A 23,389-nucleotide genomic window follows, 5' to 3' on the forward strand; every position below is an offset into this window, starting at 1 on the left:
ATTTACCATTTCCCAAACGATCAATTAGTTCATCAACCCTCGGCATTGGATAAGGATCAAAAGCAGACACAGAATTTAATTTAGAAAAGTTTACACAAAATCTAAGCTTAGGATCATCTTTCTTTGGTACAAGCACAACAGGGCTACACCACTCACTGTGCGAAGGCTCAATGATTCCTGCAGCCAGCATCTCCTCCAGTTCACTTTTCAGCTCAGGCAATAGCTTAGCTGGGATACGGCAAGTGGTATCTCTAATTGGCTGTTGGTCTGGAGAATGCAAAGTGATTTTGTGTTCAATGAGGTGTGTATGACTTGGCTTTAGACTGAAGAGTTCCTTGGTCATAAGTGATTGCACCTCCTGACGTCTTTCCAAAGGCAAATGGTTTAAGACTGGAAACACAGTTTTGACAGCTGAAGAAGGGAAGTACTGCTCCTGAGGCTCTTCCTCATCCACAACTGTACATGCCCACATGGATGTTGAGTCCTGTGGCTGGGCAGTCCACTCTTTCAAAAGATTGACGTGGAACACTTGATGATTCTTTCGACGGTCTGGTAGATGAAGCTCATATGTGACAGGGCCTGTCTTCTTTGTGATTTCATATGGCCCCTGCCACTTTGCAAGAAGACTGCTCTCTGAGGTTGGCAACAGTAGAAGAACTTTCTGTCCCTCACGGAAGACTCTTCTTCTTGACACTTTATCATATCTTTGTTTCTGCTGCTGTTGCGCATGGGCCAGACTGTTATTAGCAAGTTCTTGGAAATGTTCTAGCTTGTCTCTCATTTTGAAGACATATGAGAGTTCACTAAACCTCTGCTCTGACATAGAACCCTCCCGAGCTTCTTTCAGAACATCCATTGGACCTCTGACAGGATGCCCATAAAGTAGCTGGAATGGTGAAAACCCAGTAGAACTTTGTGGAACCTCTAGGTAGGCAAATAACAAAAATGGGAGCCATTGGTACCAATCTGACCCTGTTTCATTCACAAACTTCCTGAGCATTGATTTTAAGGTCTTGTTAAATCGCTCTACAAGGCCATCGGTCTGTGGGTGATAGGGACTGGTCTTAACACCCTGAATCCCTAATAATCTGTATACTTCTTTGAGCATCTTGGAAGTGAAATTGGTACCCTGATCTGTGATGATTTCTTTTGGGATACCTACTCTGGAAAACAACTGAATCAGGCAGTTAACAATCTGACGAGCCTTTATTTTCTTCAGGGGGAAGGCTTCAGGATATTTTGTGGCATAGTCACAAACTACAAGTATGTACTTATGACCTGCTTTACTCTGCTCTAATGGGCCAACAACGTCCATGGCAATGCGTGAAAAGGTTGTATCAATGATGGGCATACTGATAAGCGGAGGTCTATCTGCTTTCCTGCCTGGAGCTGTTAACTGGCACTGTGGGCAAGCTTTACAGTATTGAACTGTATCACTGAATTGTTGGGGCCAGTAAAGTCTGGGAATCATTCTAGAAAATGTTTTAGATTGTCCCAAATGTCCTGCCCAGGGAATGGAATGACTCATTTTCAAAATGGTAGATCTCAAACTCTGGGGGATTACCAACTGGTCACCAATCTTGCTACGGCGATACAACAAATCTCCCTTAACCACAAACACTTCCTGCCTTCCCTCAACTTTAGTTGACTCTGGAACACATTTAGAGAACAATGGTTTAAGTGTTAGATCCTCTTTTTGAAGCCTAGCAACCTGACTAGCAGTGGGGAGAGACTCAGTCTTTAAAGGATCCAAAATGTGTTCAGCTACTCTTGTTCCCTTCACCTTTTCATGTCTTCTCTGTCTCTTGCTCTTTTTTGGTTTAGAACGAGTGCTACAGTCGTCCAATGGCGCATCCTCATTTGCAAAAGGCAATTCATCCCAACCCAAAGCATTAACCTGTTGCTCCTTAGCTTTTGACCTTGTGACCCCTAACAAACTTTCAACGGCTTCAGCCTGACAGGAATGCTTGGTTATTAGCTCTGTGAGTATTGGGAGATCACGGCCCAACACCACTTGATAAGGCAGAGTTTGCAGCACTCCCACTGAAAGAGTGTAACACTGGCCTTCTACTTCAATTGCAACTTCAGCAACTGGGTACTATACCTTATCACCATGAATACAGCATACATCCACTGTTGCTCTTGAAAAGATCACATCCCTAGGAAGACTGTCTTGTCTAACCAGAGAGCGATTGCTTCCTGAATCTAACAGACCTACACAGGGTTTGTCTTCAACAAATACCCCAATTGATGGCTCATGTTGCTGACATTCAAATTCATTTTTGTGATTCTCACTGACCTCAGTTTGTCTAGCAGAACACATGTAATTTTTACTGACAGACATCTTTGTACACTGAGCCTTAAGATGACCTATTTGACCACACAAATGACATGCTTTATTAGTTTTATTTTTTGTCTCAGATCTGGCAGGATCTGAGTTATACCAGTTCTGTCTTGTGTGCTTAACTTTCAAGTCAGGGCCACCACCTAACTTGTTCAATGGCATGTTGGAATTTGACTTAGCTTGTGTGAAATCTTTTGATGGTCGACGAGGTGCTAAGAAAGCTTCAGCCAGTTCTGCTGCTTCCTTGGAAGTCTTTGGGTTACGTTCCTTAACCCACGTCCGAAGATCAGGATTCAGAACCTTGAGAAACTGTTCCATGATGATGGCATCTCCGATTTGATCCTTTGTCTTTGTTTCAGGATTCATCCACTTGATGTACAACTCCTTTAGACGGACCTACAGCTCTCTCGGGTTTTCCTCTGCTCCAAAGGTACTAGAACGAAACCTCATTCGATAGGTGTCAACACTTATTTCATATTTCTGCAAGACAGCACACTTTACTTTTGCATAGTCCATAGTGTCATCAATATCCATGGCTACATAGGCGGAACGTGCTTTACCAGCTAGCAGTGGTGCTAGGTGAAGAGCCCACTCATCTTGCGGCCACTGGCAAGCATGAGCAATTCTTTCAAAGGTGATTAAATAATGTTTAATGTCCTCACCTTGATTGTAAGGTTGCATTTTTGGCCCCTTCCGGCCTGATTGTCTCACCAGTGTTGAAAGCTGTGCTTCACTGGGTTGATGTACTGGCTCCAAGTCAAGCCTATTTGATTCTTGTGTGCTGGGAGATGGTTCTGGAGTAGGTGCTCTCGAAGAAGCCGATGTAGATGCTTGTACTTCAAGTAAATGGTGCTCTTGATTGCCATGCTGCACCTGCTGTTGAAGCTGGGCAAACTGATGCCGGATTTGCCTCCATCTATCCTCCTGGCGCTTGTGCTCTTGCTCCAGTTTAGCATCACGTTCAGCCTGCTGTTGCAGGCCCGGCCCTAACCAATCTGGCGCCCTAGGCAAGATTTTAGGTGGCGCCCCCCTACATCGGCTGTGTAGTGTATGTACTCACAAGAAACCGAATAGCTTTGTCTTTGACCTTTTTTTTTACTTAAAGAAAGCAAATTCACAATCAGAATAATTAACAAGATAAAAAATATATGAATAAATAAATGAATACAAAAATAAAAATGAATATATGAAATACAATAAATTTTACATACATAAACACAATAAAACGTGTCAACAAGTTGGATAAAATAAATTAAAAATACAATATAAATAAGTCACTGCACAAAACAAGATATTAAATAAACCAGTATGACTTTAACAACTATATTACAAAAAAAGGGGATCCTACAGAGTTCTCTAGTTGTGCTTTTAATACTGCATTAACTAGAATGACTTACAAATTACTGTACACCACCCCTCATCAACCTCACATCACCTGCTACAGCCTTACTCTCCTAGTCTTTCTTGCAGCAAAGTCATCTACAACATCATCATATGACAACTGATTTGAGACCACATGATTTATGCTTATGATGGAAAGTCCACTGAGACGTTCTTGCATCATAGTAGATCTCAGGTAGGTTTTAATGAGTTTGAGCTTAGAGAAGCTTCTTTCAGCAGCAGCCACTGTAACAGGAAGAGTGGCAAAGATTCTCAGAGCAACCCACATGTTGGGGTAAATTTCTGCCAGCTTCTTCTCATGCAGGAAGGTCAAGAGTTCCATGTTTGTCATGTTCTTTGATGGCAATGGTGGGAAATTCTGCATTTCCATTGCAAGTTCTGTGCCATTAATGTCCGGCTGGCTGTCATGGGTCAGAGTAGTACTCAGTGTTTGGCACTGCTGTAGCAGCTCTTCTTTTGTAAGTTGTGGAAATTGAGGAGTACTCCAAACTTGTCATTCACCTCTCCAAGGTTCTGAAATCTCTCATCAAGTGAAGAGATGGCTGTATCCACTACCACATTAAAAATGTGGTTTCCATTTTTTAAGTGCATCTTGTATGGGCTCATCTGGAGACTCATAACCCAAGTGCCTTTTGGTGGTTCTCAATCGCTTTTGTTTGAGTTCAGCCTCCACATTCATTTCTTCACACATCTCCTTTGCCGTTGTCTGTGCATCAGAAAATCCAGTGTTTCTGTAGCTGGTGAGGGAATCTTTGGTTTTCTTCAGCAAGTCGACAGCCACATCTAGCTGCATGGAGGGCGACTGCATGAGTTTACTCACATACTGGATCTTGCTGAGAATGTCATACCAGATGGCTGTACAAATGCAAAACGATAGGATCCAATCTCCTCAGCCAAAGACTGGGCTTCAACTCTGACCACAGGGTCTGTAGCTGTTTCCCTCACCTCCAGAAGAGCCTCTCTGACTTGCCGAGCCTGATATCTGACTGCCTCAATGCTTTTTATCCTGCTTTCCCATCTGGTCTCAGCCCATGATTTCAAGGTGGTTTTCACATGTTTCAGGAGAACACCCCACCTATGGGTGGAGGCTGAGAAGAGCTTGAATAATTTTGCTAAATGCCCAAAGTAGCCAAGGGCATCTGGTGAGCTTTTTGCAGCATCAGCTACTACCAGATTTAAAGTGTGGGCACCACATGGGACCAAAAAAGCTCTTGAGTTTAGCTGAAGCAACCTTGCCTGAACACCTTTATTTTTTCCCTTCATGTTGGCCCCATTGTCATAGGACTGTCCTCTGCAGTCTTCAAAAGGAATGTTAAGCTCCTCTATCCGTTTTAGGATGAGAGTTGACAAATGATCTCCTGTTGATTCCTCTGCAACAAGAAAGCCCAGGAAATGCTCTTTAACTTGTGGTATGTCTTCTTGTGACACTATCCTGACTATGACAGAGAGCTGTTCCTTATGACTCAGATCAGGTGTGCAATCTAAAATGATGGAGAAATACTTTGATGTTTTGATATCTTCCACAATGCGTTTTATTATTCTTGAACTGATGGTGTCAATCAGTTCATTTTGGATTGTTTTTCCCAGATAATGTATGTGACTGCCAGCTCCACTTTCTACTCTACTGACATGCTGCTTCATCACTGGATCAAATTTGGCCATAAGCTCCACTTCTTTCAGAAAATTGCCATTGTCTGGTTTATTTAATGTGTCTGTGGACTCCTGAAAGCCATGTTTCTTTCAGCTAAGGACTGAATTATTGCCACCAAACGATGTAGAACTTCACGCCACCTTTTCTCTCAGCCTCAGCAAGTGCCATCTCTTGTTTATCTATTGTGAGTCCTTTCGCAAAACGGACCTCCAAGTCCTTCCATGTTGCCATGTGAGCATTATGCTCCTGGCTATCCTCATGGACCTTGAGCAAGTGGCTTGCATTTTTCCAGTCCTTCAGACCTTCCCTACTCAGTTTGTAATCTCTCTTGAAAAACATTTTGCAGCAGAAGCAGTGCAAGCTATCCTCTTTTTCGAATACATAAGCCAGGTTCTTCTCACCTTTTCCCCATTGATTAAGAGTCTGTTAAAATAATCATGCTGACACCTTCGTCCGTCTTTCTGTTTCGGGAATGTGAAGTCACTATCAATTACAAATGGACCTCTGTGAACTAACTCTGTTCGTACCTTTTCAGTTAAAGCAGAAGGCCAGTCAGCAGGGTCTATTGGTGCAGCAGGAAGACCGCTTGATGCTGCTGCAAAACTGGTGGGTTATGCTGCTGAGGTGGAGGCAACAGGAAGACCGCTTGATGCTGCTGCATCATGGCTGGGTTGTGCTGCTGATGCTGCATCACTGGTGGGTTGTGCTGCTGAAGTGGAGGCAGCAGCGTAGATGTGGTAGATGGCCCAGGGTGGGATTTAGAAACTTCAACAGTGCATCTGAAGAGAGGAGTATGTGACACCACTGAGTATTAAAGTCTAATAATAAAAACATATGATTCCAGGAATAAAATGAAATGATATAATATAAATGAAAACCAAAGAGATATATGTATGATGTTAACTGATATGCAAATTAGATTAGATTCAATTTATTGTCATCATTACAGTGAAATGCTGAATAGCAGAATGCAAAGTAACAGTATAATATCATATGAGAATGTTATGTTATGATTATCTTTGACCGAATCACAGCAGTACTCATATTAAAAAACAGCATTCCTCTCATGTGATATTGCTTAATTAACATTAATGATGTGCACTTTAACAACTAGGCTTACAACTATAATATATACAGGGGTGGAAAAGTGACTATTACCTGCAGGGTAAACGTTAGCTAACCAGAAGGCAATAACAATGTAAACAAAAAACACCTGCTTAAAAGATGAATACAAATGAGGAATGGTGGGAAAGGTGGGAGTACTGTAATTACCTAACGTTACATTATTATTTTCCATAACAATTTAGCCCCTCCACAATATTAACTGACGTTAAAACAGTTAACTAGCTATTTATTGATTAGCAATTAGCGAATCATGTAACATTAGCTTAATGCTAAAAATTTAGGTTACTATCACATTCAGACAAATAATTTCATGTAGGCTAACGTTACCTACCTCTGTCTTTTTCTCGTTTCTCCTCCTCTTCTTTTCTCTTTTTCTTCCCTGGGCACCTGACAGTTTTGGCTGTTTTGACATCTTGTGTTGATTTTTGATGTGGTGACGTCCAAAAGGAACCATGATACGGGAAGGGAGGGGGCGCACCGTCATGGGGGGTGTAATGTTGTAACAAATAATATTTCTATTAAATAAGCTTTACTTTGCATTTTAATTAACGTGGGATTATTTTTTGTATTTAGAAATAATAGTACCAACATTTTTTTTTTTCAACATTTGTGGCACTGGCGTGGCGCCCCCTGATGGACGGCGCCCTTAGCATTTGCCTATACGGCCTATGCCACGGGCCGGCCCTGTGCTGTTGCATCAGAGTTTGCAAAAGTTTGGACAATTCAGCCACATTCTCGTGTCCAGCAATATGGCCACTTATTGCCCCTTGTTGGTCGCTGCCATCTTGTAAATCATCTGCTTCACATTCTGGGACAAGCCCTCTCTTTGCTCGGGTAGACATCTTCTCCACTCCTTCTTAATTGGCCTGGAAACCCACTGCTGCTGCCACCAAATGTGGTAGGACTTGACTTAAGCGGTCAAAGAAGTGCAGGAGACTGATGCTGTCCAGTGTAGCAAGTGATTTATTCACCATTTGGTGCCCCAAACAATATTTACAAAAAATAAATAAGAAACTCAACTCTATAAATAACTCAGTTCAAATAAACATAACTGAACTTAAATCAACAGAAATTAAGGTCAAACTGCACACAGCTACACTGACCTGAACCTTTCTTCTCAAACACCTGAGTTCTTCTGCTTAAATAGTCCACTTAACCAAATGATTTCTCCTCTGGACTATTCCATTCAGTAGGTAGGTAAGATAAACATGATTATATTCAAATCTCTACTACTCTTTGCTGGCAACATAAACTCTATGGTGTAATCAATACATATTACAACAATAAATCTATTTCTTCCTAAACCCTCTAAAATCAAGTTTATTAAATTACAAGCGTTCTTCCCCTCCTGCACTTGGTCTCTTCCTGTGACCTCAGATGAACCCAGAAGCTATAAAGCAGGAAGTAAAACTACATTTCCTCCTTTTGTTTCTGGAAGACAGGTAGGTAAGATAAGTTCTAAACAATACAAATTAACAGTTGAAATAAATAACATGTTAACTTAACAAACTTGTAGGAATTGATTTAAACCAAGATGTTATATTATATAATCTGTAAAAGTGCAAAACATAAACAAACCCGGGATAGTAGATGTTTGCCTATTGCAGATTACATGTGAAATATGATTAAATCAAAACAACAATGTTAACTAAGAATATGAACAAATGGTGTTCTCACCCACTTTGTCACAGCCCCTGAGTTGCCGCTTAGTTCTTCAGGCTTGCTTCAGGAGAAGGTACAAAGTAAACAAAGTCCAAGCAATTTAAGCTTTCTTTGAAAGTTGCCACTTCACAAGGGTTCTTCTGTTGTCTTGCTCCAAACCCATGCCTCAGGCTTCTTTGCCTCAGGGTGAGTTGTTCTATCAGGGTTTGCTTCAGCGAATGACAGTGCTATCCTTTCTTCAGAAGTTTAAGTTTTCATGAATTGCTTCGTCTCAAATGCCCAAACTGTGTTTGCCTTGAATGACCCAGCCAGGAGCTATTTTCTCCTCCTAATTGGGCCCACAAAACCTTTTAACATGGTAAACGTAGGATTCGCTGAAGGAGTACAAGAGGTGAAACTCCAGATTTACAGCTCAGTCTAAGTTATATTTGACTGTACCTGCAGGTTAAAACTGAAAGATTTAGATCATAGATGCAAGCTACCAAAGTAAGTTCTCTTTGTAGTGTAGTTGAGGCGCTTGAAACATTTGGTTTCATATACCATATTTCCCGGACTACAAAGCGCACCTGAATATTAGCCGCACAAGCTAAAATCAGGGGAAAATCCTGTTTTGTACATACATTAGCCGCACCTGACTAAAAGCCGCAGGTGTTTTAATGTTGACTTATCATATGTAAGAGAATATGCACAAAGGAAATTGTCAGGAAAGAGATGGCTGTTTGGAGACATCCCTTTTATTAATATTTTGAAAAACAAATTAGGGGTACATATTTGCATAACTTTTTAGGTATATGTACAAGTACCAGTAATTACAAGTACGAAACATGTACAGTGCTTCATAAATGAGTAACAAATGTAGTACATAACAATAACCTACAGCACACCAGAAAAATAGATTCAGCCTACCTTTTAGGCTCAGGTGCAGTGACACGGCTTTAACAAGAAGAAAAGTCAGTCATTCACCACCATCTTCCTGCGCACTAAAACCACCAAAGTCCTCTTCTCCAGTGTCGGATACGAACAGGCTCAGGATGGCTACGTCATCCACTCTCAGCTTCTTTCCTTCGTTGTCACTTTCAAAACCAAACAAATCCTCGTTGTCAGTGTCTGAGTCGAACACCCTCAGAAGGGCCGTGGCGGTGTCCTCCTCTCCATCATGCAGCAGTCCAGCCCTTCAAAATCCGTTGGTGATCATGGATGTTTTCACACTTTTCCACGCTGTCAGAATCCACCGGTGGAGTTGAGCATAACTTGCTTTTCGCAAGTTTATCGCCGCTCGTCATCCACGCCTCCCGCTGAACACGTAGCGCTACATTGAAGTTTGTTTTTCGCGCTACTTCGTACGGCACTATGTTGCCTGGCGGATGGACATGTGACCAACATACCACTCTTGAACCCCGATACTGTGTGTCTGATCACACGCCCTTCCGCCAGGCCAACGTAGTACCGTACAACAGCGGAACAAACAAAACAAATCATCTTACGATATGACAAAAATCGTGGACAATCCATAGAAAAGCCGCACCTGACTAAAAGCCACAGGGTTCAAAGCTTGTGCAAAAAGTAGCGGCTTATAGCCCGACAATTACGGTAGTTTCTTTTTAAAACTAATTACATAAATCCAAATGATTATTCAACATAGTGATCAACATCTCTGAAATTTGTTGTGAAATGATTTGCTGCACCAGAACCTCATTTGCTCTCCATTGAATTTTTTTTTTTTTTTTTTTTTTTTTTTTTCATCTGGCCTGTGCCGGTGTTTGAAAACCATTGAACCATAGAGTCCAGGCAATTTGGACATATGATAAGACACTGGTTGGACACATCTCCAGAGGAATCAAAAAGAAGGAGAGTGCAAGGCACATCTGATAGTGGAGGCTATGATAAGTACTTTATTAATATGAATGTGAATGGGTGGCTATGGCTTGTTGTGTACAAGTGTTTTGAGCACTCAGTAAGAATAGAAAAGCACTATATAACAGTCTGTTTGCTATATTGCTTTCAATTCAACCTCTTCCTGAATAAGAGGCGTTAAATTATATTTTGCATACAATCCTCTGATTTCTGGTGTATCTACTGTTTTTTTTCTAACTGTGAATGATCATCTAAGGATGACATGCACTCAGAACATTGAGTGTTTCTTCTCATATCGTGCTCATAAAAATGTATAGGTGATAATTTTCTGCTGCATGATGTGTGTCTCTGTGGAAGAGTACATACTGTGTGTGTGTGTGTGTGTGTGTGTGTGTGTGTGTGTGTGTGTGTGTGTGTGTGTGTGTCCTCCATGAGCAACAGCCTGGGGGAAGCTAACGTGCAAGGCAATGAGCCACGATGACTGTTAGGATCCACTGGGAAATAACATGTAAAGCACTGCCTTTCAGTGTGTGGGAGAGCCCAGGGAAATAACTAAGATTGGTGTGAACCTCTGTCATCGCTGTTAATTCCCCGTACACACATTCACATGTGCAAACAAATATGACACTGCTTCATTGGTCTCTTGCTCATATAACATATATTGCATTGATAGTATTTTTATACTACACACACAGAAATCCAATTTTACTGACTCTGCACACACACACACTTGTTTTCATATCTTAGTGATGACATCAGCCCACGTTGGATCTTGTTTTAACTCACAATTTACCTGTCTCTAACTTAGAGGTTTGTGATATTGTATGGTCAGACCATAAGCCTGTCTTGTTTGAGGTTTTCCTTCCTTGTACTAAAGTTAATCTTCCTCCTGCTGTTGCTAGGTGCTGTCGCATTTTTAACCCTTCCTCTCCTGGACAGTTCTCTATTGTTTTTAATCAGAACTGCAGCCTTCCTGATTTCATATGTAATGATACAGAAGAGCTGAGTACGTGGTTTTACTCTGTCTGCCAAACTGTTTTAGATTCAGTGGCCCCCTTTAAGCTTAGGCAAGTTCTGACTGATTAGACTGACTGATTAGAGGGGTTGACTCAATTTGTTTTAACATGTTTTAATTTATTTTAGTTATTTAGTTATTTATTTTATCTTATTTTAATTTTCTTTACTTATGCTATTAGCATGTACAGCACTTTGTGAACTCTGGTTTTATGTTAAAGTGCTTTATAAATAAAGGTGGTATGGTATGGTATGGTACATCTACTTAACATAATGCTTTCCTTAACCGCTAACCCATCAAAATTGAAAACCTAACCCTAACCCTTAGCCTAAACCTAACCATAAACTAACTGACACTAAAACCACATTTTGAGTCTCCACCAATTCCTTCAAACTCGTGGGGACGAGCATTTTTGTCCCCATAAGGGACTGTTGGTCCCCAGTAGTAGCTTTCTAATTTTTGGTCATCACAAAGATATCTAAACATGGCACGCACACACTGATATATGTGCTGATGGTGTTCTCACTCCTTACAGCTCTCCCATGGTATACACGCACTTTAGAAACAGAGTATCTCATGGATACACTGAGGAATACACTAATCTTTTCCAGCACTGTCACTTTAGCTCTCTTATTGCCTCATGAGGTGCAGCTAGTCATGCAGTGGCATCTGTCTTTGTAGTGCAATTCCTTCCACTGCAACACATAACACCAATTGAACTGTTGCATCGTTTTTTAGTGCTATTCATCAATAGCATTGTTATCACTAAGAACTAAACTAAGACCTACAGTGCAATGGTGGGTGAATGGCTTGATGTCACTTGTGGGTAGATCTGATTAATTATGGCAGATTGTGTGAATGATGATGAAGTTGAAGTGTCGTTTTCAAATGGCAGATGGTGTAATACTCCAAACCCATACAAAATCTTTTATATTTCCTTAAAGTTACAGTGTGTAAAATCTCACCACTTGATGTCACTAGATTGCAGATTGCAGTCACCTGAGCTCTGTTTTCTTAGCCTCCCAATTCAATTGCATAATCATTGCTACGGTGGCTGCTGTAGGACAAATAACTCTGTTATGAGTTTAGACTTTCAGTTTGCGGTTTACCTCAGCTGTCAATATGTGTCCATGTCTATTAACTCTGGAGGAGGCTATAAATTTTTGTGAAAGGGGTCTGATACGGGTTGATAAGTTAGGCTACGTTCACACTGCAGGTCTTAATGCTCAATTCCGATTTTTTGATCAAATCCGAATTTTTTTGTCTGCTTGTTCACACTACAAATAAAATGCGACAGCAAACGTGCTCTAGTGTGAACGCTCAAAACGGCCCGCATGCGCAAAAGAAGACGTCACACACAACGCGCTCTGTTTAGACCCAGAGCAAACAATATTGTTTGACTGACGGCCCTTAATATAAAGACTTCGGACTTTACTTTTCCCAATTTTTGCTTTAAGTTATTTTGTTATTTACATGATAATGTAAATAACCTAATAATGATCCTTATTGCTGTTTTAGAGAGGAGCGGTGCTTCAAAGGATAGTTGCAGATTTCGGTCAGAATCTGCAGATTATGCAGTACAAATGTTCACGTTTCTCCAACGTTGTCTTCCCAATAGTTTCACTGACATCTACACTGGATGGCCAGGAAGCGTTCGTGATGTCTTCTCGGGCGCTTCTCCAGCACTGATAATTGGCGTCTGTCTTGTGTCAGTGACGTAAAAGACGAATTTAATGCGACATGACCGTTCAAACAGCAGTCGCTTTCTAAAACATCGGATATGTATCGGATTCAGTACCACATACGAAAGTGACCCAGATCGGATTTGAAAATATCGGATTTGTGCCGTTCACACTGTCATACCATGATCGGATATGGGTCGCATAGGGTCGAAAAAATCGGATTTGATGCGCTTTTGCCTGCAGTGTGAACGTAGCTTTAGTGTAGCTCACTTCTATGTTTTGCCTGTTAGCTGCAGTTACCATTTGTTAGGTCCAGTTAGTATCTGTTAGTTGATGTTAGCCTCTGTTAGGTGCTGTTAGCTGACATTAGTGCAACTTTCTTTGAAGTGGATCAAAATTGTTGATCTTGGACACTTGGCAAATAATCTCTCCCACACTGTGAGAATGTAATCAAACTGTTTGTCAGAGGGAAAGACTCTGAGCTACTGCTCCTCTGGATGCCTCCTAGGTGAGATGTTTTGGCCACCGCCAACCAGAATGAGACTCAGGTGCAGACCCTGGTATACACTTCAGAGACTATTCTCTGTCTTGGGAACACCTTTCCAGCCAACGAGGGAAGAGGAAGATTTTGGCACTTCTGCTTAGCCTCCTGCCCCATGACAGAGACCAGGATTATGGATGGATGGATGGATGGATGGATGGATCAATAATGGCTCTTAGTAGAAGCAACTTGGAGAGAGATGAGGTTTTACAGTACAGAATATAATCTCCATGTCAAAGGCTTTTCTGGCATTGCAGCAGGTTGGCTAGTTTGTTCAGCAAATGAAACATCAAACTGCAGACATGTTGTCCTTACATAATTCAGATGGACTATAAACATAAGTGGACTAATTTGGCTAATCTGTGAGGTTTTAGATCAAGTGGAAATGCAGTCATCCAGTGAGCTGAAGACCTTTTCAGGTCCTGTGTCTGTGAGAAACAAAATGGTAAAATGGTAAATGGCCTGTATTTGTATAGCGCTTTACTAGTCCCTAAGGACCCCAAAGCGCTTTACACATCCAGTCATCCACCCATTCACGCACACATTCACACACTGGTGATGGCAAGCTACGTTGTAGCCACAGCCACCCTGGGGCGCACTGACAGAGGCGAGGCTGCCAGACACTAGCGCCACCTCTGACCACCACCAGTAGGCAACGGGTGAAGTGTCTTGCCCAAGGACACTACGACCGAGACTGTCCAAGCCGGGGCTCGAACCGGCAATCTTCCGATTGCAAGGCGGGCTCCCAACTCTTGAGCCATGATCGCCCCAGAGTGAAAGTTCAGGACTGAAAGTTCAAAGTATTTTTGGTGGAAATGTACTTGTATAGTCCTTGGTTGTTGAAGATATGAATCTCTCTACCTCTCTCTATCTATCTGGAAAGCAATAGTGCTTTATGGTGAAGCAGACTAAAGAGATGTAAATCTTTGAACACATACACATTTTTTTTTTTCATTGTATTTGGAAAGTACTTCAGATTTATATGGTTATGATTAATTTTACTTATTTAGCATAAAGCAAAGACAGTCTAATAACATTGGCACTCTGCAGCTCAGCTCGGTACATAAATCTACACTGCAGGCTGTCTATGAAATAATGATGTTCTTTCAAAGTGAGAAATGTTGCTCTTTACAGTCCCTCTATCTTACTGGCTATACAGTGATAATTTCTTTCCCTCTCTTTGTGTCAGATAACAGCTTTTGATGAGCTTCAGGCAGATTTCAAGGTGCCAATCGATCAGGGCAACCCACTCCATGCGGTAGGTCTGCTTTCCCTGTTCATTTTTATTCATACACACTTCCTTTACAGATTTCTTTTCATGATTATCTTACTGTCTGTGCGTTGCGTTTTGAGAAAAAATGGAAAATCCAAAATGCAAAAACATTGCGGGATGTGGTTCTCAGTCTCTCCCAGTATATTTTACTGTTTCTTCCCTGTTTCTCTTTCCACTAATTTCAAATCAAGCAGTTGGCAACGTTCTAGTTTTGTATGCCCTCCTCTTCTCACTTCCTGGCTGACAAGCACACTCCTATTATAAGACTTCAGGCCAAAGCGTTAAGTATGAATGACTCATCTTTTACAAAAAAAACAACCTTGAATATGATTATAAAGAAAATGGAAGTGACAAGCCACAAACGTAGGTAAATGGGGCCTGATTTTAACAATGCAAGCCATTTCTAAACTGTCAACTCTAAAACCTCAAACCCTTGGATGTTTAATACAAGCTCATTGCTAAACACATGTCTATGGCAATCTTTGCTGACTCACAATTATAACAGGGATGCTAATCAAGCTATATAGCTTGTGACATCATAACCTAAGCTTTCAACTGATTTCAAATGATTCTTCACCTTCCACTAACATGAAGCAATAATTCAGGGTAAAAAGCAACTGAAATATATATAATCAAGGGTTTATTTTTAATCATGAAGGAAAATAAACGCAAGTAAATTTCACTTGACCACATTCCACTAAATGTAATGATTGACTTTGCACTTATGTAACAAAATTATGTGGAATTTTTTAATGTAACAAAATCAGTTAAAGTCAGAATCTGGGGCAGAAATTTATTTGAGTCCAACTTTTTGGTTTTTCTGCAAAAATATTTTTTTCTTTACTGCAGGACTTTGTAAGTTGTGGGAGATACTATCAAAGCTTAATAGATTAAAGTTCCCACTGAATCATTTAGCAATATATTGTATGTTTCAGCTAAATGATGTGATTTTTTTTTTTGTTTTTTTTAAAGCATGCAGAGACACATCATTAACTTGTGTCATCAGCAGTTCTGATCTGGAAGCCCTTTCAGCAGGGCAGCATCATTTATCAGAGTTTTCCACAAGCAGCTTAACCCAAATTTCAACCTTCCAAACATTGACAACCATTTTCTACTCTTTACAAGTAAAGTTCAGATCTGTTGGTTGAGATTCTAAAAATGATTTTTTTGTGACACTATTCTTCTTTAAAAAGGCTTTTACGGTGATCTGACAGCAGTTTAACGTGCTTGCGTTATGGCACATTAGTACACTCTGCTAACGTTTCCATAAAAATAACAAAGGCAGTCTTTTAACACAGAACAAGTCTTACAATAATAAATTATTGTTGTCACATTAATGCTTTTACACAAGACTACAGTATAGTGACATAAGAAGCGATACACCAATTCAATTTTTTCAGCTCTGATATGAATCGAGGCTCATAATAAAAAAAAGTTAATACACAAAATATATAAATTTACACAATTTACATTTAAAATAAAAACAATAGAGAACAAAACCACAATAAATAACTTGAAAAATTTGCACTTTCTTCATTTCAGCTCACCTCCAAACTACTGATAGCTTTAACTTAAAACTGAACTGAAAAGATGAGACTTTTACTGTTACTGATAGAAATCTTGCTTTTTGAGTCTGATGTGCTCTCCACATTTCAGACTGGTTCTTCCCCTCATGAGAATCGAGGAGACACGAAGACACGAAGCTGCAAGCCAATCCCTGACAAAGTTTGAAACTAACTGATTTGACTGCAAACATTAACCTTTTTGGACTTCTAGACTAACACACGCAAAAAGAGCTTGAAATTGGTCCAATCCCAAGATTAAAGACCACAAAGGTCATACACTTCCTGACTTGAGACTGACGTGTACAGGCAAAACATCTATGTTAACCTTTAAAGCTTTCATTCTCCTACAAATGTGCCGCGTTTGAATTTTGTTACTGTGATGCTGTGATTAAAGGGGATCATTTTTTACATCCACATATATGCAGAAAATTATAGGCAGGAATAAAGTCTCATGTAGGGCAACATATATTCTACCTGGGTTGGTTTGTATAAATTATTTTTTGTAATCTAATTCATTCCCTTCTCTATCTTCTTCCTCCCAAACATAAAATTATTCAGTGTTACCACTCCCAAAAGCGATCAGGAGAAGTTGCAGAGAAAGATGTTCTTCGGGGTTGGTTGGCGTGGGAAACCTCCTGTCAGTGAAATTGTTTCAGGATCAGTTCCAGGGCTCTAAACCCCTCTCCCCAGAGTATTCTGAGCTTTTACAGTTGGCTCTTAATAATGCACACTGCTACAGCACCAGCAGTGAGTCTGAAGGTGACATTGACTTAAGAGCTCTGGACTGTATAGCTTCTTAGGACTATTGACTTCTGTACATACATACTTGGGGATGGGTGTCAGAAGCAGGGGAAAAAAGTTGCAGAAAGAGCAAGACTTCTGAAAAAATTTGCAAACTGGGTGAAAGAGTTTGAGATGGAAGCTGGCAGACAGAAAAGGGGGGAGATGGCTGAATGAGGATTTCGTAAGAGGCAAATGAAAAGGACTCTTCAGATTGAAAGGCATTTTCAAAACTCTGAAAACGGTGCATTAGACCAGATTTCCCTGCTCAGTACCACTTTCATATTTTGTCATATTTGCATATCATTATGCAATGCTGAACGTATCAAAGAAACCAGCGAGGGAATGGGTAGAAAAGGTTCCATCTAATTTTCTCTTCCCTTTTTCTTCTCTCACTCTCCCACATTTCCTTAACCCATCCCTCCCCCATTCCCCTCCTTCTTACATGAAATGCATCACTGCAGTCAATATTAACATGGAAATGTGGCCTTGAATTGCATGATTTCTTTCCAAAATAGACATTCATTAAAGGCACTGTTAAAGTTTTGGCTACTCATAAAAGTTTTTACAGCGAGTTCAACTTGATGTTTTAGTTTTCTGCTGGGTTCCCAGGGGCCTTGAAAACCTTAGAAATTTTGAGGAAATGGGGAAACCTCAGAACAGATTGTAAGAAAATAAAGCAACTCTCTCAAAATTACATTTAACTGATTAAGTCAGGAACTGCATGAAAAGGAGGGGATGAATGGAAGTCGGTTGCAAAGTGGGTATTCAACTCTTTTCAGGATAAAGTGTGTTAAAGAGCCACTGTATGAGACTTGGTGCTTTCTTTTTCTTTCTTTCTGTGTGTGTATGTAGTGTGTGTATTAATATCTTTATGGGGACCAAAAATTGGAAGTTTACTATACTTGTGGGGACCAACAGCCCTTACGGGTGACTAAAATCCCGGTCCCCACGAGTTTGAAGGCATTTTTGAGACTCAAAATGTTGTTTGAGTGTCAAGGTTACAGTTAGGTTATGGTTAGGTTAGAGTTAGGGAAAGCATTATGTCAATGAGATGTCCCCACAAGGATATAGTGTGATTGTGTACACTAATAAATTTAACTAGGCCATGTAAGACTTAACTGAAAGGTTGAAATTACAATAAGACACAATACAGATTTTAGTGAATAACTTATAATTAACTTAAAAAAAAATAAAAGTCAATAACTAAAAGAATAATATGGAGCTAAACTTTATGTATAGATACATTCATAAAATATATACAGTACACATAAATGGGTTTTTTTTTTCCCATTAAAGGGACTAAGAATACCAAATTTCCCACATATTTTGCACACTTCTTGGTTTTTGGTATACAATAAGAAAATATTCTCTCATTTACCTTTCTGGCAGTTTGATGGTTTCATTCTGAACAGCCACAATTTTCCCTCCATCTCTCTAACCCACATGCGGCCTCTTACTGAAACTGTCCATATGATCTGTCTCTCCCTAACTTTTGCATAATGTCTCTCAGTTTTCTTTTCCTCCTTCTGCTCTGTCTGTCTCCATCTTTCTTGCTTGAAACCGGCAAGTCTAATTAGCAGTTGCTGTCAGCCTGCTCCCTGAGGGAGGAACCTCACACTGGGCACATTCTTCATGCAGACACATGGTCAGGTGCTATCTCTCGGCATCACTGTCAATCCATCCCTCCTGAACAGTAAACTTTATGTAAAAGTTGCTCTCTTGTTGTTTCCCCTCTAACTGACACACACACACACACACACACACACACACACACACACACACACACACACACACACACACACACAAAGCCCGTTCAGCTATCTTAGTGAGGACCTTCATTGACATAATGCAGGGGTCGGCAGGCAACCTGCGGCTCCGAAGCCGCATGCCGCTCTTTAGTCTTTATACTGCGGCTACACGTGGATTGGAAAAAAAAAATTATAAGTATTTAACTGAAGTGTATTTTATTTGTGTTAGTTCTTTTTAGACTTGTAGCTCTAAATTGGAAGATTATTGTGATCTTGAAATATAAAAATAAAATCATATGTTATCATTTTTCATCACTCAAAATAAGCGTCACACTCGCATAAACCATACCCGCTAAAATGCCGTGCATTTATGGAGACTTTCAACCCCAGGCAGGTCAAGTATGGATCTTCGGATCCACATACGTATGTGAGCAGCTATTCTCCACCATGAGCTATGGTAACAACAAACACCGCTCACACCTCAAAGATGACAGCTTACAGTCCTGTGTAAAGATAAAAGTGAGTTCGTACAGCCCCGATTTGCAGACGCTGTGCGTAGAGGTTCGGGACCAGAAATCCCATTGTAAACATACCACGGCAGACCCGATGATGTTTGCATGTACATGCTTTTTTCTTTATTGACCACTTTTCACACATGGTTGCTGTACCCGCACAGCCAGCTGTAGTTTTCCAGCTCACAGCCCGACACATACCAACACAACAGCAGAGAGAGCACAGACTTTAAGCCGGCGAGGCTTGATTACGGATGCTGCTCATGTGCGTCTGCCTCCCCTGCAGCGGCACTGCAGACCACACCCTGCCATGCACATTAACCACGTAAAATAAATATTTATTCAGATATTTTGCAAATATTCATTTTTCATTTTTTTTAGCAGCTTAATGATTTTTTTCAAATTATTTTTAAAATTCTGGTCAAGGCTCCGCTACAGGCTGCGAAATCCCAAAGGTGATATAAGGATGACGGCTCACTACAGTTTTTGTTTGGTATATGAATAATTTAAGTTCAATTTTTTAATTCATTTAAAAGAGACCTTGAGCTAGGTGTCTTTCCTTTTTGTTATATTTTTTAAGAGTTCAAAATGTGTTCATTACATAAATAAAATTTTACTGTCTCTGTAGCACTTCATGGATTTCATAAGCAGCACACTTTAGGTGTTTATATAAAGCATAAAGGTAAAAAGCAATAACAGTGTTATCTTCATTTTAGATGTCAAAAAGTAATTGCGGCTCCCAGTGTTTTCTTTTCTGTGGAAACTGGGTCCAAATGGCTCTTTGGGTGTTAAAGGTTGCTGACCCCTGACATAATGGTTTCCCTAGCCCCTTACCCTAACCCTAACCATTAAAAATGAATGCCTAACCCCAACCCTTACCCTAAACCTAACCATAAACTAATTGTAACCCTGACACTAAAACCACATTTTGAGCCTCAAAAATGCCTTTAAATGGCTTCAAATTTGTGAGGACCAGTTTGTGTGTCTTCACAAGTGACTGTTGGTTCTCACAAGTATAGTAGAATGCAGATTTCGGTCCTCACAAAGATAGCTAGACAGGAACACACACACACACACACACACACACACACACACACACACACACACACACACACACACACACACACACACACACACACAAGTGTTGAGTAGCAATCTAGGCAACTTGGAGGAATAAATCTATGAAAAATGTCACATCACATGGAGGAATGGTTTTTACACATAAAACATATGGACTGTTTTTTACTGGAGGCAGATGTTCTGGTGGGTTTCTAAAGTTGTTTTTGCAGAATTTGTACATGTGTTTTTATCATTTTATGGCTGTTTTTCAATCAGGATAGCTCGTGAAAATGGAAGACCAGAATTAGGATTTTGGTTTACACAGCTTTGTGTATGTATGTATTTGCATGTGTAATGTATGTATATATAGACACGTGTGTGTGTGTGTGTGTGTGTGTGTGTGTGTGTGTGTGTGTGTGTGTGTGTGATTTACATTGCTGTGCTTGAGAGTCACCATCTACCGGAACCAAATTCCTTGTATGTGTCTGCACATATACATGGCCAATAAACACAATTCTGATTCTGATTATTGAATTAGCCGAACTGCAGTCAGCTGAGACTGAAGAAGTCACTTGTATGAGCGATGAAAAGTTCCTCCCACTGAAAACGTTATGCCCAGATGAAAAGAATCAACCTTTTGTGTCAATTAATGTGGGTATTTTCAGATGTTGCTTTATTGTACAGTCCCAAGAACAAACCTGAATGCGCAAGTTGCAAGTTTTTTGGCATGAAAAAAAACCTCTTACAGGCAATGCTTCGATGGGTATTCAGAGTCAAAGCAACATCCACACGAATGCCAGAGAGAACACTACATTGTAAAGAGTTAATGTTCACTGGAGTACATATTATCACGCAAGAACATATTCTGTTCTACACAATCCTGAAAAACAGCTTGCTTTGCATGGCTGTTAGGAGTTCACACATTTCAGTGGCGCGCACACAGATGCACACAAACACAGATGTCCTGTGAGGAAAACACATTTTACTATTAATTGCATTGTTGGCCTCTGATGCCTATATGTCTGAATATAGCAAGGCTCCTCTTGCCACCATATTCCCATCCACTTTATTATAAAGGGATGAACCTGTAGCCAGTGGCATTGATAAAATTGTCTGAGTTGACATCAGAGTGATAACTGAGAAGAGAGATGACGAAAAGAGAAACTGGGATTTTGTGGCTTTTGAGTGTTTCCAATATTCATTTTTTGCTCAGCGTCAGCATCACACCAAGCATGCAGGCAAAACTGATGACAGCTTCTATAGCCTCTTCAAACTTCTTTAAATGCTACCGCAACCCATCCAACACATTGTCTCCTTTGCCTGTCACCTTTAGACAACTAGTGACATCATTTTGCAGAATTGAAATATTATGAACAAACTCCATCAGTTTATTAAGTGTACACTAGGCAGGTCCTTTTAACATCCTTCAGGCTACAAGCAAATAATTTTAGGGTGTGGTTAAGTCATGGTTAGAAACTAGAAGATGTTCCCTTTAAGTATGAAAAATAGGTGAATAATACATAAAAAGGGGTAGGTGTGATGTAACTAGGACCCTTACGCTAAACAGGTCACTGATGACCTTAAACTGCTCTGCCTCTTAAAATGAAGGTAATTTTAAATTCCCCACTCCGTCTATCCCTCTCCAACCCATTCTCCCCTTCTTTTTCATTTCCTGTTTATACTTCCATGCTGCTCGCTTGCTTGTCAACTAAAGTAACATTTCAAAGAGGCATCACCCTAATTGCTTGCAAATGAGTAGACATGGGGGGGATGCACACATACACCCACAAACACACATTACTGAACCCAGCAGAATATATTTGTCTTTCACACCCGGCAGGAGATGAAGGCAAGGGGAGACGGTGCATAAGTGAATTGGACGGGTCCCTGATGAGATGCTCAGTCTCGGACATTAGCAGTGGAGATAACTGGCTATCAGACAGAGTCCGTCATGGCTGCTGCAGCTTGTTTATGTCAGAAAGATAGGACTATGTGCAACTGTCTCTAAGTCTAGTGTTTGAGGTCACATCAGAGGACAGAGGGAGAGTTCAAATTGTCTGTGAATATAAATTCTTACCAAGAACTTTTCAGCATATCCTCAGAGTTAAAGTTCCCTTAGCTAAAACAAGGGAAGAAGCTTCTCGGATGAGAGGTGAAACGTCTTCAAGCAACTTAAAGAAGTCCAGATGCTTTTCTTTGCAAACTCCTTTGACTATGATGACCTGGATGACTGAGAACCTTCACAGACACTTAGCTAAAACATCTTTATCTTATATTTTAAATTTCTTAATTAATTTTCTATAATCTCTATATCTCTATATAAAATGTAATTTATATTTTAAGTTTCCTATAAATCCTTTAAAAAGTGGATTCCTCCATGCTTTTGCCTGTATCTGGAAGATATAACACACTACTACCATAGACGGTGGTGATTCTGTATCTAGAAGCCGTTTCCTAACCACCTGTTAACGTCCACCAGTGGACTTTGCAATCAAATGGGATTTTGCAGACCAATTTGAGAGCAGGTTATGTTCAAGATTAAAGATCAGCAGGTATCAAATTATCACCAACCAGTCCTCCGGAATATAGTGTCATCATTCCTCTAAGATCCCTCAGACCGTCGTTGTCCAGGAGGGTCTTAAGTCCTGGTGTTTATTTGATAAGCATCAGTGAATAATCTAGATTCTTAGACACAACTTTATTCATTTTTTAGCATCTCAGCATTTCTCAGAAGTATAGATGGGAAGTTTCATTCCAAGTTTCATCAATCTGCAGTAAACTAACTCTACAAATTGTGGATGAATTTCAGAATAATGTTCCTGAATGTAAAAATATGAACACTCTGGATATCTTGGCATTGACATGGCCCCATGAATTGGGGTCATGTAGGGTTAAAACAAACTCAGCCCTAACCCTCATCTGGTCACTGTTGATCTCATGGATGTGTCTCCATATATTTAAGTATATGGAGCTCATGTCAGGGTGACTTGCTTAATGAAGTAGGAAACTGGATTAATACATACAATAGTACTGAACCTGGTAAGTTACCAACAAATCTAGCTACAGTGATTTCACTTTTTCTGTTAATTGACTATATTCTAATAATAAACAATTCATAATAAGATTAAGAATACTATTAATAATGTTGTTGTTACTAATGAATAGCTCAAGTTC

General features: G+C 40.2%; 1 protein-coding gene across 7 annotated transcripts in view; it reads left to right on the plus strand.

The window, feature by feature from the left end:
* cnih3 (cornichon family AMPA receptor auxiliary protein 3) overlaps nt 1–23,389 on the plus strand; it is a 131,697-nt gene that overhangs the window by 36,152 nt on the left and 72,156 nt on the right. For all 7 annotated transcript variants that reach the window (XM_039599203.1, XM_039599205.1, XM_039599207.1 and 4 more), the window contains exon 2: nt 14,465–14,533. In XM_039599203.1, the coding sequence (XP_039455137.1) occupies nt 14,465–14,533 (69 nt within the window). The remainder of the gene's footprint in view (nt 1–14,464; nt 14,534–23,389) is intronic.

This window comes from Oreochromis aureus, linkage group 15, assembly GCF_013358895.1.
Source record: "Oreochromis aureus strain Israel breed Guangdong linkage group 15, ZZ_aureus, whole genome shotgun sequence".
Classification (NCBI taxonomy): domain Eukaryota; kingdom Metazoa; phylum Chordata; class Actinopteri; order Cichliformes; family Cichlidae; genus Oreochromis; species Oreochromis aureus.